Raw genomic sequence first — 19,279 nt, forward strand, 5'->3', positions numbered from 1 at the left:
CTCCTGCTCCAACGATGAATGGTACTGGCTATGGGCAAGCCCTCTGCCCCTTCATGGGATCCCAGCCCCTCCTCTCTCAAGTTCCCACAGGCATCACCACCCTCTCTCCCGACTGTTCCCAGCAGCATTCAAACATCTTCAGAAACTACGCTTGTCAATTTCAGACTTTCCTTCCAATTTTCTGCTCCCCTTGGCATCAAAACTCCTTGAAACTTTACTGCCTGTCTCTACTTTTTCTCCCCATCCTCCCTTGAAGCCACCCAGTCATACCTTGACCAAAACAAAGGTAATGGTCCCTCTGCAAGCATGCTTTTTCTCCACCCAGCTGGAATGCCATGCAGTGCAGACTCCCTTCTCTTTGAAACACTGTGTGACCTCATGCTATCATGCTCCTCTGCTTCCTGTCCTCTCTCTCCACTGACTCTCCATCTCTCCTGGAGAAGGCAATGGCACCCCACTCCAGTACTCTTGCCTGGAAAATCCCATGGACGGAGAAGCCTGGTAGGCTGCACTCCATGGGGTCGCAGAGTCGGACATGACTGAGCGACTTCACTTTCACTTTTCACTTTCATGCATTGGAGAAGGAAATGGCAACCCACTCCAGTGTTCTTGCCTGGAGAATCCCAGGGACGGGGGAGCCTGCTGGGCTGCCGTCTATGGGGTCGCACAGAGTCGGATACGACTGAAGCGTCTTAGCAGCAGCAGCATCTCTCCAGACTCTACATATTGGAGATTCTCTGGAATTTCCTCCTATGCCTCTATTCACTCCCTTTTAGGAGTGAATGGATCTCTCAGACCCAAGAGACTCAAGGCTGAACCTGATCCCCGGGGTATCCCCCTGACCTCCCCATTCTATACCTTCTTTCCCGTGCTAAGCGGGGGTGGTGGTCAGCTCCACTGTGGCCCTCAGCGAACCTGAGCCCCTGGAGGTCACACTCCTGCACAGTCCCCTTGTCATACATTCATCAATAGAGTAGAACTGACATGGTGTCAGTTTGGGGCCTAAGGATTATCAGTGTTCACTTTTGCCCTCCTGGGAGTTTTGAGCTAGCTACCGAGCTGGACAGACCACGAAGGAAGGATTCATGGAGAGAGAAGGTCCTAGAACATCATGGTGAGAGAAAGACCCAGCTGTTCCAACCAAGTCCAGCCCACAGTCAGCCCAACAGCTGAAGACAGGCACACAGGCAGTGACCACAGGCAAGACCAACAGGACAACTGCTCAGCTGAGCCCAGCCTAGACTGCATGACTGTGAAGAAGGAAAAGGGTCACTTTCAGTCATTTTGTTTAGGGTGATCAATTCCTCAGTAAGAGATCTTTGAAGCAAACAGCAGTTCTAATTTTTATTATCCCAGTGGCTTGGGTTAGAGTCATTCTTTATTCCTCTTTAGCTCATATCCTACATCCGATCTACATGCAAACAGGACGGTCACAGCCCGCTAGCACCGCTTCTATGTACACCTAGAATCTGCCACCACCCTTACCACTGACTGACCTCCTCCGTTTCCACCATGACCTTGCTGCCTGCACCCCGCTCGCCTTTTCTCAGTCCACTTTCCACACAAGAGTCAAAATAAACCTTTACAAATATAAGGAAGGGAATTCCCTGGTGGTCCAGGGGTTAAGAATCCGCCTTGCAATGCAAGGGATGTGGGCTGATCCCCGGTTGGGGAACTAAGATCCCACATGTTACAGAGCAACTAAGCCATATATGGAAACTCCTAAAGCCTGTGCGCTCTGGAGCCTGCGTGCCCCAACCAGAGTCCACCTACTGCGACAGAAGATCCCACAAGGGGCAACGAAGATCCTGTGTGCCGCCACCAAGAGCCAAGACGCCAAACACAAAAAGAAATACTAAAACAATACGAGGAAGGCCCTGCACGCCTCCACTCAAAACTCTCCAGCAGCACCCACAGCACCCAGAATAACACCCAAGTCCTCACAATGTCTGCTAGGTGCTCTGATCCAGCCCCTGCCATCCTGCCAACTTAATTTCCTGCCAGCCCACACAAGTCACTCTCATCCTGGCATAGCAGTCATCCTCAAACGCCAAGCAAGATCCACCCTGGGCCCTGTCCACTCACCGTCCCCTCTGGCCTGAATGCCCTCCCACTGCGAGGTCCCCGCCTGACTTCTGCATCTCCATCTGGGGTCTGCACTCCAGCGACACCTGGGGAACCCTGCTCGGAGCAGCTGATCGAGGAGGCCGGCCCTCCCCCCGTCACCCCAACCCGGGCCCGCCATGCTCCGTGACTCTGCACTGCGTTTCTAATCCCTGCATCCTTTTCGCTCTCTTGTTTCTTGTCTGTCTCCTTCCACCACCACACAGGCTCCACGAGGGTGTGGATTCTGAATGGTGGCACTCCCAGCATGGCAGGTGTGGAGCCCAGTATACACATACCAGATGAGAGAGCACATGCATCAGTAAAGGCTGCCTTTCACAGCCCTGGAAACAAGGGAAAAATCACCATAAACCAAGCTCAACCTTGCACCCTGGGGCCCGCCTCCCTGGAGCCCATGATTTGGCAGGGCAGTGGCTCTGAACACCTTTCCCCGCTGCTCCAAGCGCTCCAGAGGTTTCCTACAGCCCTCAGGATCAAGTCCACCATCCTTCAGCGGACCACAGGGCTCTGCAGATCTGACCCCTCCAGACCTGAGGCTCCTCCGGGCCCCACTGGGACACACTCCTCGCACACCCCACCACTGTACGCTCTGACTTTGCCCATGCTGTTCCCTCCGCCAGAACACCCTTCCTCTCGCTCCTCCCACTCCTGTCCACTTGTTCTTCAGGCTCCACCTACATGTCCCTTTGTCAAAGTGACCTTCTGTGACCTGCATCTTCTACAGCCCCTTCTCTTCCTGTATTTTCCTTCCTGGGTTACCCACAGTTTGTGGACGTGCAGCAGATTATCCAGTGGAGGAGTTCACCAGCAACATAGGCCTCTGGAACCGCAACCAAGAAAGGAGGGCAGGCAAGGGTGCTTTTCGAAGCAGGACCAGTGAAAGGGCCCAGTGAAAAGTGACGATGCAAGTCCTCCTGTCCAAAATGAATTTCAAGTCGGCAACAGCAGAGTGGTAACCCAGCCTGGGGTGCTTCTGAGCATGGGGTACTGTACGACCCCACCAGTCACATGTCCAGGAAACTGCATCCCTGAAGGCCTGGTGAGGCTGCTGACCTGTGAATGACCAGCCCTAAAGGCCTGGTGAGGCAGCTGACCTGTGAATGGCCAGCCCTAAAGGCCTGGTGAGGCAGCTGACCTGTGAATGGCCAGCCCTAAAGGCCTGGTGAGGCAGCTGACCCGCGAACGTGGCAGCCCTGGCCATCTCTGCAGAGACAGAGCCATGCTCTTATTTTATGGAGAGGCCAGAGCTTCATTCTTGAGTGGAGGAATCTTCCCCCTCCAGGGTGCCCGCTCCCTGGACCAAGTGCCATTCAGGCCAGGTTCATCCACTGCCAGGTTAGCACAAGCGTCACTGAATAGTCAAGAGCTGAGAAGAGGCGGGGAGACAACGGGAAAGACTTGATCTGCAAACAGTAGATGCTGGAGAGGGTGTGGAGAAAAGGGAACCCTCATACACTGCTGGTGGGAATATAATTTGATGTAGCCACTGTGAAAAACAAAATGGAGATTCCTTAAAAAAAAAAAAAAAACTAACTAAAAATAGAACTACCATATGATCCAGGAATCCCAGTACTGGGCATATACCCAGATACACGCAGCCCAGTGTTCACTGTGGCACTATTCACAGCAGCCAAGAGGTGGAAGCAGCCGAAATGTCCATCAACAGATGAGTGGATAAAGAAACGAGGTACATATATAAAATGGAATATTACTCAGCCATTAACAAAGAAAGAACAATGCCATTTGCAGCAACATGGATGGGCATAGAGATGACCACACTTAGTGAAGTAAGTCAGACAAAGACAAATACCATGTGATATCACAGACAGGCAGAATCCACAGACAGGCAGAATCTAAATTACTGCACAAATGAGCCCATCCACAAAACAAAACCAGAATCAGAGACACAGAGAACAGAAGTGTGGTTGCCAAGGTAAGGAGAGGATGGGGAAGGGCCAGAGGGTGAGGTCTGAAACAAAAGGGAAGGGGAGGGGCAGGACCTTTAAAAGAATGATACAGCCACAGGACGCGCCCACAACTGGCTAGAGCAAGTCGACTTCCGCCAGACCTCGCGCCTTAGTATAGGCTCAGCGCAACACAGCCAATGACACGACACACCCACCAGGCCAGGGGAGCTGAGGCTGCCCATCAGACATCCAACAGCGGGGAGCAGCCCAAGGCCTGGGAATTCCCGCCCCTCCCTCAAAACAGTTGCAGTGATCCTCCTGCTCATTAGCCTATAAAAACTAAAGATGCGTATTTGGGGGCCTCTCTCACCTTCCGAGAGGGCCCACACTCTGTCAGCAGAGTGTACTTCTCTCTAAACGAATCCACTTCTTACCTATCACTTTGTCTCTCACTGAATTCGTTCTGGGGTAAGACATCAAGAACCTGCGCTTCATTAAACCCTGAGACCAGCTGTGTGATCGCAATTAAAAGACCTTGGGTTCAAGTCCTAATCCGGGTTGTCCTTGCAGTTTGGGATTAGCAGATGCAAATATTATACATAAGGTGATAAACAACAGTATACACAAGATGGGTAGACAAATGGGAGGTGGAATAACCCCGTTCGAGAGGAGATCACCCGGGCCAGACTAAAGGAGAACAGGCCCTGCGCACCCTGAGCCTCAGCAGCAGCTCCGCCCTTGAACTGCTGCTCCGCAGCTCCCCGCCAGATCCTCCTGGGTTGGGCCACACAGACTTGAGGACATTAAACTGCTATGTACCCCCTTTGCCTGACAAAGCAATAAAGCTATTCTTCTCTACATCACCCAAAACTCTTATCTCTGAGATTCCTTTCGGCACTGGTGCACAGAGGCTGAACTTCCAGCATCAGAATCAGGACAAGGCAAGGGAACCCAAGGTAGGTCGGGCAGTCAAGTCCAGGCACCTCATACGGCCCACAAGGCCACTGATGCCCGCCCTCACCCCTCCACGGCAAGCACGGTGGCCTTTCCCCTCACCTCCAGAACAAAGACACTGCCCAGAGTGGGGGAGGCTCCATATGGGCCATCTCCTGGACATCACTGTGAGGATGCTGAGTCCTCTCAACACAGTTTCCCAGGATGAGTGCACACCAGCAGGAGTTTCTGCATGTCCACCAACCAGCAGGCACACAGCTCTCCACGTGGGCACTGAGGTCTGGTCACCAGCAGGGTGAAGGCCAGCAACAGGCGGCAGCAGCAGGTAGCCAGGTGCCTGGGAGGAGCTGCCAGGAGGCAGGCTCGCTCCTACCCCCACCGCCTGCTTCCTCCTGTTTTCCGTCTCCAGGTCACCTTCCATCCTCTCGAGGACACAGTGGGAGACAAATCCCATCCGGAATCGTCCTCATCATCATATGTGCTCTCCCCGCCCTGGGAGCACCTCAGCTCCTCCAGAGAGGCAAATGCCAGGCTCTCACCCTTGGCATGGGTGTCCGCGTGAAATATCCTTTCCAGGGACTTTCCGGGTGATCCAGTGGTTAAGCGCCAGGTTCAATCCCTGATCAGGGAACTAAGATCCCACATGTTGTGTGACAGAGTCAAACCAAAAAAAAGCCTTTCCAATCGTCCCTGGGGCATCCATGCTTGACAGGGAAGCCTAAGAGGGAAACCCAGCGCCCAGATGACCGGCCACAAGTCCCTGGGGACGCGCCCTCCTACCTTGGTCAGATCCATCCCAAGTTTGAGCTGAGAAATGAGGTGAAGGATCACACTGCGCTGGTCCTCCATGACGCCCAGCTCCGTCTCTTCCTGATCTTCAGTGTCGCTTTTCTCATCTTCGGACAAAACCAATTCAGGGCCTGAATTTGGCTAAAACAAGATCATCAATAAAAATCACCAGCTGGTCCCGAGAAGGGAGAAGCACCGCACCGCACGCATGTTCTCTGGCAGAAGGCAGAGAGCCAGGCTCGCCCAGGAAGAACCTCCCCACCAGCCGGCGCGCACCCATGTTCTCTGGCAGAAGGCAGAGAGCCAGGCTCGCCCAGGAAGAACCTCCCCACCAGCCGGCGTGCACCCATGTTCTCTGGCAGAAGGCAGAGAGCCAGGCTCGCCCAGGAAGAACCTCCCCACCAGCCGGCGCGCACCCATGTTCTCTGGCAGAAGGCAGAGAGCCCAGGCTCGCCCAGGAAGAACCTCCCCACCAGCCGGCGCACACCCATGTTCTCTGGCAGAAGGCAGAGAGCCCAGGCTCGCCCAGGAAGAACCTCCCCACCAGCCGGCGCGCACCCATGTTCTCTGGCAGAAGGCAGACAGCCAGGCTCGCCCAGGAAGAACCTCCCCACCAGCCGGCGCGCACCCATGTTCTCTGGCAGAAGGCAGAGAGCCAGGCTCGCCCAGGAAGAACCTCCCCACCAGCCGGCGCGCACCCATGTTCTCTGGCAAAAGGCAGAGAGCCCAGGCTCACCCAGGAAGAACTTCCCCAACAGCCGGTGTGCACCCATGTTCTCTGGCAGAAGGCAGAGAGCCCAGGCTCGCCCAGGAAGAACCTCCCCACCAGCCGGTGCGCACCCATGTTCTCTGGCAGAAGGCAGACAGCCAGGCTTGCCCAGGAAGAACCTCCCCACCAACCAGCGCGCACCCATGTTCTCTGGCAGAAGGCAGAGAGCCAGGCTCGCGCAGGAAGAACCTCCCCACCAGCCGGCGCGCACCCATGTTCTCTGGCAAAAGGCAGAGACCCAGGCTCGCCCAGGAAGAACTTCCCCACCAGCTGGTGTGCACCCATGTTCTCTGGCAGAAGGCAGAGAGCCCAGGCTCGCCCAGGAAGAACCTCCCCACCAGCCGGTGCGCACCCATGTTCTCTGGCAGAAGGCAGACAGCCAGGCTTGCCCAGGAAGAACCTCCCCACCAACCAGCGCGCACCCATGTTCTCTGGCAGAAGGCAGAGAGCCAGGCTCGCGCAGGAAGAACCTCCCCACCAGCCGGCGCGCACCCATGTTCTCTGGCAAAAGGCAGAGAGCCCAGGCTCACCCAGGAAGAACTTCCCCAACAGCCGGTGTGCACCCATGTTCTCTGGCAGAAGGCAGAGACCCAGGCTCGCCCAGGAAGAACTTCCCCACCAGCTGGTGTGCACCCATGTTCTCTGGCAAAAGGCAGAGAGCCAGGCTCGCCCAGGAAGAACTCCACCAGCCGGTGCTCCCGGCCGCGGGGCGAAGACGATCTTTCGGGTGCAGGCCCCGCCTGCAAGCGCTGCAGAAACTCGCTCATCTCCTCGCTCATCCGTAAGTGAACATTCTGACCTAAGCACCTCCCCTGACAAAAAGGTTCCTGCCCTCCAAGAAGCTATTAATAACTGTAACATGCCGGCATGAATCCATTCACCTCCACTATTCCCAAATGATGTTCTCCTGTTAACTTGTACAACCCGCTACAGCTAATGTAAATTTACACTGTAAGTAATGCAAATTTCTGTTTATCAGCAAACGCCAGACACCTCTGAAATTGACATTACCCTTATTTATGTGAACATTTACTCTGAAATTATTTCTACTCCCATTAGTTAATATCAAGATGGCAAATATGACCAAAAACAGCTCAGTTGTTGGCATTCATTTAGGCAGGGAAACAAAAATAAAAACATAAAGAAAAAGTCTGAAATGGTACAACAATGCTAAGCTTCAATCCACCAACAGACCCTGTGCTTTCCTTGATGCGAGTTTTATTCATTCAGTTGCTTGATTCCCATTTTCCAAATTACACAGAAAGCAGGCAAGTTAATCAAATGTGCCAGGGGGGATGCTGACAGCAAAATTTTCTGATACCTAAGTACCAAAGAACTCTTCTCTTGAAAGAAATCACCATTGTATTCACCATTCCTCATTTATGTTCTCAAAGTACTTGTTTCTCTATCAGCAAAAGCACTCCACACAAAACATGTCATAATTGTTTCTAATTACTGTTGACAGGTCAGACACAATGAACTTAAATACAGAAGCACAGGAGCTTGAACGTTTTCATATAAAAGGGTACAGACTTGTCCAAATATCCACACAGAAACTAACGATTTTCAACCTCAGGAGACAGAAGCATCGCATCTATTTCCGATACTCAAAAGTTACGTAGCTGTCACGGTGTCGATAATCATTCGGCTTCACACACACATGCTGGCCGTTCCCCCCAGTGCTCCAGAGGAAATAAGGTGTTTTTCCCACCGGGGTAGCAGTTTTTAAAATTTCAATTGAGGGACTTCCCTGATGGTCCAGCAGTTATGAACCCACCTTGCAACACAGTGAGTCACAGGTTTGATCCCTGGTGGGGGAACTAAGATCTCACATGCCGTGGAGCAAATCAGCCCGTGTGCCACAACTGCTGAAGCCCAGGGCACGACTGGAGAGGGCGTGTGCCACAAAGACCTCGATGACGCAGCCAAAAACATACATAAATATGCCATTTAAAAGTAAGAGGAAGACTTCAACTGAGATAGACATTTTCCTTAGACATATTTCTCAAACGATTCCCAAGTCCATAGGGCTGTCCTCCAGCCAAGAATTGTGTTTCCATCGTCTGCCTGGTTCCCCAGACTCAAGCCACATGTCTTACGTGACATCACCAGAAAGGTGCTTTGCTGGATATACTGAAACAACTGAGGGCTGCTGTCCCCCCATCGTGATCCAGCGGACGGACCTGAGCGAAGTCTGGGGCCGTGCTGGGAAACCAGGGGCAGGGGGACCGGAGCCTAGCGGCCAGCGGCCCTGTCTCTCCTCCAGCTTCAGCTCCTCCGCTGCAGCGCCGGTGGCGATCAAGGCCGCTGCACTTCTGCACCTGACGGGCTAAGGCAGGGCCACCCTCCCACACACCTGTCCTCCTCACTCTCCCCGCTCCTCTCCTTGGCACTTTAGGTGAATTTTAAAGGGCGGCTGCCTCTGTGCTCTGTGAGTTTGCATCTCCAATCAGGTGCCACCAAAGCCAGAAAGCTCAGACACCCACCCTTCAATGCGAAGGTGAAAAGCGTTAGTCTCTCAGTCCTGTCTGACTCTTTGCAACCCCACAGACTGTACAGCCTGCCAGACTCCTCTCTGGGCAAGGATACTGGAGTGGGTAGCCATTCCCTTCTCCAGGGGATCTTCCCAACCCAGGGATTGAACCCGCACCTCCTGCCCTGGCAGGCAGATTCTTTCACCTCTGAGCCACCGGCAAGGCCCGTGCCTTGGTGACGCAGCTGCTGGCTCCTCTGCAGCGATCTGACGGGCGGGAAGCGCTAGCAGACATCCCCCCCACCACCGGGGCAGGGGGCAGGAGAGGGCAACACCTGGGCATCCTGTGTCAGGAGGAGAAAGCACAATCGAAAGCAATCGTGGGACTTTCCTGGTGGCCCAGTGGCTCTTCTCTGCTAGCCCCATGCAGGGGGCCCAGGTTCAGCCCACACCCTGCAACTGAGAGCCCGCTTGCTGCAAGTAAAGACCTCACACAACTTAAGACCTGGCACGACCAAGTACATTTAAACAACTTTTTAAAAAAGAAAGCAAATCAGTTATCAGCCTGCACTGGAGGAGGCAGGCCTGGCTTTCAAGGTCCCTGCAGATCTCAGCAAGAAAGGGAGCGCCATGGGAAAAGACCCTGAAGAAGAACAGATACCTGTAGGTGTACAACCGCATCACTGCTAGACACCCGAAAGGAACACAACATCGCTCCTCAACTGTTCTCCGAAACACAAATTCACAAAGAGAGGGAGCTCCATTCGGACTGCAGCTGTTCTGCCTGCAATGAGTTGCTCTCGCAAAGTACTGAGTGTGAGGTAAGCAAATCAATAGCTCAAGTCAGCTTTGCGAAGTGAAGAAGGCTTCTCTTTACCGAAACTGTGATTTTCCCATCTGCCTGCAGGCCAGCGCGTGGGGAACTCTCTGCCCCTCCCATCCATGGCTGCTCGCAGGGAGATGCTTAAGAGGCCACCCAGACCACACATCTCCTGCCGTCTGCCTTCCTTGAAGACCAAGCCCAGCCGGTCCCTGATCTCCAAGGAGCCAAGAAGCCTTTCGCAAGATCCTGCCACAGCAAACAAGCATTACCGTGCACACAAGCCTCTCCAGCTTGTCCCACTCCAATCAATGTCACATTTCCCGTGTCTCATGATACCACCAGGGACACTGGCTCCAGCAAAGAGAAAGCAGGCTGGTGCCAGGCCCCAGGAGCTGACTCACTCCAGGGTGACTGGTGGCCAGAACTCCTGGGGGCCCTGAAGTCCCCATCAAGGGAAGAAAGGCCGCGGGGAGTCTGACACACATCCTCTCACTGGTGCAGATCCTTAGCAAACTGTGCCCTGAGCTTAAACAAGGATCCAGTAATATTCCTGTTTCTCCCAGCTTCTGAGAACCTGCAAAAGATTCTCCTACCAAACCTTGAATAAATAGTTGTTTCTTTTTTTAAAAAAAGCTGGTTTCATTCATCACTTTGTCAGTGAACATATTAGAGAACCACCCCTCCTCCAATTCTACCCAAACTGGAACTCGATTCGCCTGCAGAAGGTGAGACCACTTTTTTGTGTGGGTCTCAAAATGGGGATGTGTGGGACTTCCCTAGTGGTCCAGTGGGTAAGAATCTGCCTGCCAATACAGGGAACATGGGTTCAATCCCTGGACCAGGAAGATCCCACAGGCATCAAGGCAGCTAAGCCCACGTGTTGCAACTACTGAAGCCTGCGTGCCTAGAGCGCGCGCTCCACCACAAGGGAAGCCACAGCAATGAGAGGCTTGTGCGCCGCAGCTAAACAGCAGCCTCGCTTGGCTGCAACTAGAGAAAGCCCACTCACAGCCACAAAGACCCAGAACAGCCGAAGATGAATAAAAGTAAGTTTAAAAGTAGCAATTATTAGAAAAATAAAACAATACAGGCACGCGTGGATGGAGGGTAGACGTCTCCAAGAGGGCACATCAGGCTGAAGGGCAACTGGTCGTGTGAACACCAATTTGTGGGCACGTGCAAAGCGCCCACAGTTAGCAAGGTCTCTGAAAAACGGAGAATTCGAAGAACCAGCTTTGATGGAGTTTTAAAGGCAGAAAACCTTCCTTTTCAAGGTCAAGGGCGTGCAGATTGTGCTGCTCTGACATGAAATCCACAACAGCGGTAACGGTTAGTGGATCCAATCTTTTCCACCGCCAGGCCCACATGCTGGTCGTACCCTCCCCCTCCCGCTCATAGAGGTCTGCTTCTCTCCCCAGGGGATCAGAGGTGGCTGAACAGTGTTTCTCCACCTCAGAAGAAAACTGAAAGGAAAAAAACGGCTTTATAACACTGGGAAAATTCCTAAGACCTGCTCAAGAAGCATCTTCAAATCCCCCTCCCCCATCCCCTGGAGAGCTCTGCAAATGAGCCAGCTGGGCGGTAAAAAGGTCTGCAAACTTGAAGATACAATGGAATTAGAATATGCTGTAAAGAAAAGCAGGCTTTGGAAAAATGAAGCTTTTAGTAAAAACAAAAATTATGACTCAGGATTTCTACCACATGAGCACCGCAGAGTGTGTGGTACAAGTCAGTGACTCCTGCGTTGGGAGCGGGCGGCGGGCGGAAAAGGCCAACAGGCAGCCGGCGCCCCCTGGTGGCTCAGCAGTGCCCTGGCCCCCAGGGCAAGGGTTCTTAACCTGGATCCCAAGGATAGTCAATGAGACATCTACTGCCATGGGGCTTTCCTGGCCGTCCAGTGGTTTAGACTCCCTCTTCCAATGCAGGAGGCGAGGGTTCGATCCCTGGTTGGGGAGCTAAGATCTTGCAGCCAAAACAAAAAAAACCCCATAAAACAGAAGCAGCGTCATAACAAATTCAACAAAGACTTTAAAAATGGTCCACATACAAAACAAAAATCTTAAAAAAAAATGATATCTGTCACCCTTGACATTTCACATTCAAACTGGGGAGGGAGGGCATTTTTATAGAGTGGGTCTGCCTAGACTGACCTCAGGCCTCTCAAGGTCTGAAGGGTCATGGAAGTGAGCTGGGCTCTCAGGCTGGGAAGTGGTCGAACCGGAGAAGGTCCCAGCACCAGACACGCCCCTGCCTCATTACCGATCTCTACACCTCATCTGAGAGGGAGAAGCTCATCCCCACTTTGGGGTCCAAAGCCAGAAGCAACCCCACAACTCGTGTTAGACCCGTGTGGGTCCCGCTGTCGTGTCAAGGGGAACACCGGTGCTGCACACACATTGAACTTGGCTGGTGTCTCATCCTTTTCACAAATATCTTACTCCTTCATACAAATGCAAATTCCAAGCAAGACTGAAATTCCAATCTCTTTTATTCAATACACACGTGTGATGTAATTACAGTTGGAGTCAGTTCCAGGGAAATCAGCCAACCAGGAAACAGACATTTATCTTCAGATTCCATGCAGTTCCCTATCGAGGCCTCACTCCGCACCACGCTCCCCAAACCCACCCTCTTCCCAGCCTCATTTCTATCTTCCCCTCCTCGGACGGTGTCCGTCTTTCTCCACAGTGATCTGCCGGGCTGTCTGGACTGAGGCCTGGGGCCAATACAAGCAGCTGGGTCTACTACTAATGTCCGATTTCACCCAGTGACTTAAATCAAAGGGCTGAACCTCCACCTCAAGGCCTTGGAGAGAGGCCTGTGCCTTACCCAGTCTTCCAAGAAGTCGTTTCACTGCTGGGCAGGGAGCAGTTCCCCATAGAGCCCTGAAATACCGCCATGCAGGTCTGAAGGGTTTCCTCCAGCAAGGACTAGATGGATGCCGGCAGCCAACTTTTGCCAGGAAAACAGGCATCCTGACAAGAGGTATTTTTAACTGGACTACATCTTCAACAGAACGACAGAACCCACTGAGCTCTGCTGAGCTGCCACTTTCCCCAAAAGTCTACCTGATCAAGACAGAAAGCCAGCTAGAGAACGAACGTCAGCTTCTCTCCCAGCAGCGAACATGCTGCAGCTCAATCGTGTTTCAAGTCTGGCATCTCTCCCTGAGTGCTGGTATCTTGGCATGGAGGTATGGGTGGGCTGAGTCAACCCAAAAACCTTGGCACTGAGTGCGAGAACTAGACGTAGCCCAGATATTGTCTTTACAGGAAAAAGGGGGACCCAGCCATGCCAAGAACACTGTCTGGTATTCTGAGGGCCACCAAGAGGCGGGCGGTGGGGAAGAAGACCCCAAGCGTCACCACCCTCAGATGCTCTCCATGTCATGAGCATGGCAGTGGGCGGAGGAGTAACTGGGAAATGACGTGGCCTCATATGCCACTTGCTTGTCAAGGTCACAGCTACACAGAACATGCAACGGCATGCGATCACAGCCACCAGGGCGAGTCGGCTTTTGCACACTAAGGGATACGGGTCAAGAGAAGGTAGTCTTCCCAAAATGAGAGGTTTTAGAAAAAGCGGGAACGTGAAGTTGAAACATGGAGAGCGCTGGGGGGGGGTGCAGAGAAACTGGGAGGGCAGGGAAACAGAGACCGACTACAGGAACAAAACAGGGGACATGGCAAATTCCAGAACCGCAAGAGGATCTGAGTGTCTAAGAGGTACATGTGCCCAGGGACCAACCACCAAACCAACGTTTTCGGTTCTACTGATGACGGTGTTACCGTCTCTTCAGTCCCTGGCCTTTTTTCCTCCATCTCTGTATTTACAGCGCATGTAACCAAGTGGTCACTACCAGTACTCCATCCTCAGAGCACATCGGCACATCAGTGTCATCTGGCATCCTAAGAAGCCCCATCTGACAGCCCAAGGTCACGAGGATTGGCACAGAGGGGTCCAAAGTCCCAGTCCAACTTGGGGACCCCGTCAACAGCACTGGCGGAGCCTGGGGCCCCTGCGACCAGCCGGCTGGGCAGCGAATTCCACTGGTCACATCCGCCCTCACTCCCCAGTGGGAACCATGTACCCTGGGACGACCGAGGGCACGGCCCTCGCTACCACGCGCCTGGAACAATTGCTCCTCGAGGACAGACACGGATGTGATGCTTGTCCTCTGAACATGCGGTGGCGACCGCGGGGACCTACTGTTCTCCCCACGCTCAGCGCACGCAGGGTTTCTCCTCCAGAAGAATCTCTCTTGCGCCTGTCTCTAATTCCCCAAAAGGAGGCCATTCTGGCTGGGTCGGAGGGTTCTCGCTCGAAGGATGGATGCTCGTCTCCGGTCAGAAGTCATGACAGAGGGCTGCTGACAGGCGCGGGTCTTCGGGGGGTGTCAGGTCCGGCTGATGCCCCTCGGCCCAGATGCAGGGTGGCCGTCAGAGGCTCCTCACATGTACTGTCCTCTGTACGGAGCTGCAGTGGGCTCAGGTGACCAACTGTGCCTCGGAGGCTGCCCTCGCAGCTGGAGGACTTTATCTGACCATTTGGAGGTCGATACGACGAGGCCACGGTCAGGAAGACCCGATGGAGGAGCCGGCTCCTAGCTTGGAGAACTGCAAGGACAAGCTTTATGTCCAGGCCTGGGGGAGGCTGGGCTGGGTGCCGCTGATGTCACAATCCTTCTCTGCTGCCTCCCAGCGGCCGCGATGGCTCTCTGGCACTACCCACACATACACACACATTTCCCACACTTGGCTCTCATAGACTGGAAGGACAGATGCTCGTCCTGAGCAAAGGGGCCGACCTGCAGAAAGGTTAATTGTACATCAAACATACCCAGGAAGATAAGAGGAGATGCCGCTGGGGAGAGGGAGCTGGAGAGGCGGGGCGGGCATTCCTCATCAGGAACAGCACACCGGGAGCATTGTAAAGGCATTCCTTTCAAGACACATGGGGGAGGCATTCGGGGGAGGAGCATGGCCAAGCCCTTTTCCATGTCTGCGTGTCTGCTTGGAAACCATCTTAAAAGAAAGGAGTCGCAAAGGAGCAAAGGAAACCCGGAGAAAGGGCAGCAGGGGAAACGGCAGCACCGGATGAAGCGGGAGGTGATTGCGCTGCGGTTGAGGCTTGGGAAGCAGGTCAGCGGGGCCCAGCCCAGGCATGCAGGCACCGGGAAGTGAGGTGAGGACACAGACGCAGTGCATCAGGCTTAGGGCCAGGGCTGTGTCCGAGGCTTTGTGACATTTCCTGCATCAGCAAAAGTCCGGCCCTTTCCAGCCTGAATTCACAGCTGGGCACGGGTTCCACGGAGCTCTGCGGGGTGAGGGTGTGCCTACCACGCCCTGGTCCTCGGACGGTGCTGGCGGCACGGGTCACGCTTCCCAACTCACAGGAAGCCCCTGAAGATGGGATAAAGGTCACGAGAAGGCAAGAAAGAGGTCACATCATCGCAGCTCTGCGGGGCAGCCAGGCAGTCAGGGAGAACTCTGAGCGGTGGCTGCAGACACTCCCTGGACGTGAATCCTGAATGCCACCCTCCACCTGGCAGGCCGTCTCCTCACCTGTGAGATGGAGATGGTACCACCCGGCCCCGGGCAGGGGGACGCCGCAGAGAGGCTCAGGGAAGATGCGGCATGGGTGCACAGGGAACACTGAGCAAAAACCTGCTGCTCTCCTGAGGCTGAGGCACCCTCGCCGGGGACGTGGGGACCCTTGGTGCGAGGACCTGGAAGCCACAGCTGAAGCGCCCGCCACCTCCACTTGGGCTCATTCCCATCCTGGCAGCACCCTCCTGGAAGCTGCAGGATGCCGCCCACACTGTGTCCCAGGCCCTCCCCAGCCGAGGACCCCAAGGGCTCTGGGGCCACAAAGATCCAGGCCCCCTGAACAGTCCATGGGCCTGACCACCAGCAGCAGCATCAGTTCCCAGACCTGGGGCTGCAGTGGGAAGGGATGCATAGGATCCCCCTCGTAAATCGCAGCCGAGGATCCCGGGCAGATCCGGGCATCACACAGGACAAACAGCTCGGCAACCAGGACAGAGACTCGGAGCTCGAAGGCCGTCCCGGGCCCCAGGGGTCCAGCTGTGGTCTGTGGGGGGTGACGGGAGTGAGCGGCTGCTGTCCAGCACTACCCAGAAAAGGTGGGGAAGAAACTCCCTGAGGTCCATCCTAGCCTTTCTGGACTCTGGTAAAAGAAAAAGTGGTGGTTTAAGACATAACAAACCTCCCACCCTTAGGGAGGGCTGAGGGATAAGCAGGTGCCAGACGTGAATGAGTCACCACCACACCAGTCTCCTTAAATGCTCAAGATCAGCAAGCATTACCTAAGATACTGAAGACAGAGGATGCTCAAGGTACGGTAGCTGCATCCTACAAGTGGGGGTCTGCGGGAGACCGTTCTTCCTCTAGCCCTGGGCGGGAGTGTCAAGTTTCAACTCATCATTCGAGACCTTAGTTCAGCTGAGCTTCATGGGGGTGGAGGCAATGCCTCTAACCCAATCAGCAATCCAAGAGCACCCTGTCTGCTCAATTTGGCACTTACCCAACTGCATTTCTTTAAAAAACACTTATGAGCACCGTAATTTCTAAGCACCATGGGAGGCTCGATGCTGTGTGCTTTTTTTTTAAAGGATGAAATATATTAATAATTTGTTATCAGAAAGTTTATTTATCTCTCGGCCGTGCCTCGGGGCATGTGGGATCTTAGTTCCCTCACCAGGGCTCGAACTCACATCCTGCATTGGGAGTGTGGAGTCTTAACCACTGGACCGCCCGGGAAGTCCCTTCCCCTACCGTGTTTATGCAACAGCACATCTATCTGCTTTCCCATCAGAGCAGGACTTCCAGGAGGACTCTCTCGGTACAAGGAATACTGGTGATTCGGGCTGGCTGCTTAGGGCTCTGGGTCAGTGTGAATTCGAAGCCTCCTCCAGGTTGCAAGAGGATGAAGGCCCTGATCTATAAGCAGTCAGCGGGGAGCTCAGGCAGGGAGAGTGAGGCTTTCAGCTCACCCAGCTCAGAGCTCCGTGCGGACAGCAGGCTGCATGCCTCGGGTTCCCAATCTAGAATCGCAGCACAGAGGCTGGTTTCGTAACAGGTGCTCGGTTGAAAAAAAAAAAAAAAACAACCTGTAAGCACTGAATGAAGAAAACTGAAGAAAAAATGTAAAAAGAGCATGCATGGACAAAATCCAGATTTAAATTGAAAAGGCCAGCCAATCACAGAAGATTACCAATGCTACAATCTCGCTCATGTGAGATGCCCAGAGTGGGTCAGTCTTTAGAGACTGGAAGTAGATTAGTGGTTGGTCGGGGCTGGGGGCATCTGGGGTGACAGCTAGGAGCTCAGGTCCTTTATGACAATATCCTAATGCTGACTGCGGTGCTGGGAGCATCCTGAAACACACTTGAAATGGGTGGACTGACCTGGCCTGTGAACGATCTCAGTAAAGCTGTCATTTTTAAAAAATAAAAGACACGTGATGCAAAGTCAGACAAGGCCAGGAGGAAAGTGACTTGTGCACTGCCAGACTCTGGGCCAAGTCTCACCAAGAAGCAATGCTTAGGGCAGCAGAGAAAGAAGGGGCCCTTCCAACAGGAGAGACACAGCAGTCAGGGAGGTCTGGCTGAGCATAGATGACCCATGGCTTTGACCTTACACCTCGACTAGGAGAGCCTGTGTGACTGGCTTTACAACCGTTTGTACACTGATGGCTCTAAACGTACGTCTCAGATCAGCCTTCTCCCCTGACCTCCATCCAGCCTCGCGTATCTGACTGCCTGTCCATACCTGCCTGAGCAATTAGGCAGAACCATGGACTTTCAGACTCGTCCAAGCCCTCACCCTGGAGCCGGTGAATATGGTACTTCACATGAGAAAGGGCTTTACAAATGCGATGAAAGCCTGGAATCAGGGTGCTGGTCCTGGGATATCCAGATGGATCCAACAGAATGATATCATCCCTAAAACGCAAGACTCTCTCAACTGGCTGTGGTCAGAAGGAGGTGTCCCCAGAACTGGTCAGAGAGAAACAGCGCTGGTGGCTCTGCGGATGGGGGAGCGGGGCCACGAGCCAAGCAAAAAACAGGCAGCCTCTAGAAGCTGCAAGAGGCAAGGGAACCGAGCCTCTGGAACTCCCTGGTGGCCCAGTGGTTAGGGTGTGGCTTCCCTGGTGGCTCAGATGGTAGAGAATCTGCCTGCTATGCAGGAGACCCAGGTTTGATCCCTGGGTCGGGAAAACCCCCTGGAAGAGGACACAGCAACCCACTCCAGTATGCTTGCCTGGAGAATCCCATGGATGGAGGAGCCTGGTGGGCTACAGTCCCTGGGGTCGCAGAGTCGGACACGACTGAGCGACTCACACCTTCACTTTCCAGTGCTCAGGACTTGGTGCTCTTACTGCCACAGCCCACGTCCAGTCCTCGACGGGGGAGCTAAGATCCTGCAAGCAATATGGCCAAAGAAAGAAACTGAGTGTCCCCTACAACTTCGAGAAAAAACCCTTGATTTTAGCTCCGTGAGACCTGCCTAGGACTTCTGACCTATGGAACTACCAGGTGACCAGTTTCCATTGTTTTAAACCAATGAGTCTGTGCTGGTTTGTTACAGCAGCAATAGAAAGCTAGCGTATTAACAGGCATCTCAACGTATCGCGTCCGAAACGCACCTTTCAGCTCCCGCCTCCAAACCGCGCCCCTCTGTGGCTCAGAACATGCCGACTTTGTTTTCCCAGGCTCTCAGCCGAAAGCCGTGGCAGCACCCCTGAGCCCACGCTTACTCGTGTTCCCCCGACACCGCTCGGCCCGGCAAACTCTACAAGCCGCATCTCGGCGCTGACTGCTCTTACAGCCTCCACACCCTGCCACCGGCCACTGTCAACCCTCACTGACTTACTGCACCCCTGTTCCAGCCAGTCTCTGGGGCCCCCGCCCCGATGGTCCTGTCTCCTCTCGGCAGCCAGAAGGCATCTTCCGTCATAAGGCAGATCCTCCGACTCCAGTGCTCAAAGCCCTCCCCGCTTCCTTCCACATCAAAATCCTCCCTGAAGCCCACGAGGCCCCCCTGCTTCTCTCTCCTTCCTTCCCAGCACGTCCCTCCCGCACCCTCCTCGGGCCCCTCCATCCACTTCCTGCTCCTCGGGCACGTGCAGTGCACACCTACCTCAGGGCCTTTGCACCTGCTGTTACCAGCCTCCCGCCCCGGCCCGGATTCCTACCTGACTCCCTCCCTCCCTCCTCTCAGGTCTCACTCGAGTGTCCCCTGACCTGAGTGACAGCCTCGCGGTCCTCTCCACCTCCCCCTCCCCCAAGCTCTGCTCCCTCTCCCAGCACGGATCGCACCCCATACTGACAGATCACATCTCCCCGCAGAAGAGGCCCGCTCTCGGGAACCAGGCTGTGTTTTATTCACGCTGTCTCTCTATCAACAAAGACAGGA

General features: G+C 54.2%; 1 protein-coding gene across 2 annotated transcripts in view; it reads right to left on the reverse strand.

The window, feature by feature from the left end:
* OSBPL10 (oxysterol binding protein like 10) overlaps window positions 1–19,279 on the reverse strand; it is a 320,496-nt gene that overhangs the window by 30,227 nt on the left and 270,990 nt on the right. For both annotated transcript variants that reach the window (XM_068982153.1, XM_068982152.1), the window contains one exon: window positions 5,766–5,915. In XM_068982153.1, the coding sequence (XP_068838254.1) occupies window positions 5,766–5,915 (150 nt within the window). The remainder of the gene's footprint in view (window positions 1–5,765; window positions 5,916–19,279) is intronic.

This window comes from Capricornis sumatraensis, chromosome 10 (assembly GCF_032405125.1).
Source record: "Capricornis sumatraensis isolate serow.1 chromosome 10, serow.2, whole genome shotgun sequence".
Classification (NCBI taxonomy): Eukaryota; Metazoa; Chordata; class Mammalia; order Artiodactyla; family Bovidae; genus Capricornis; species Capricornis sumatraensis.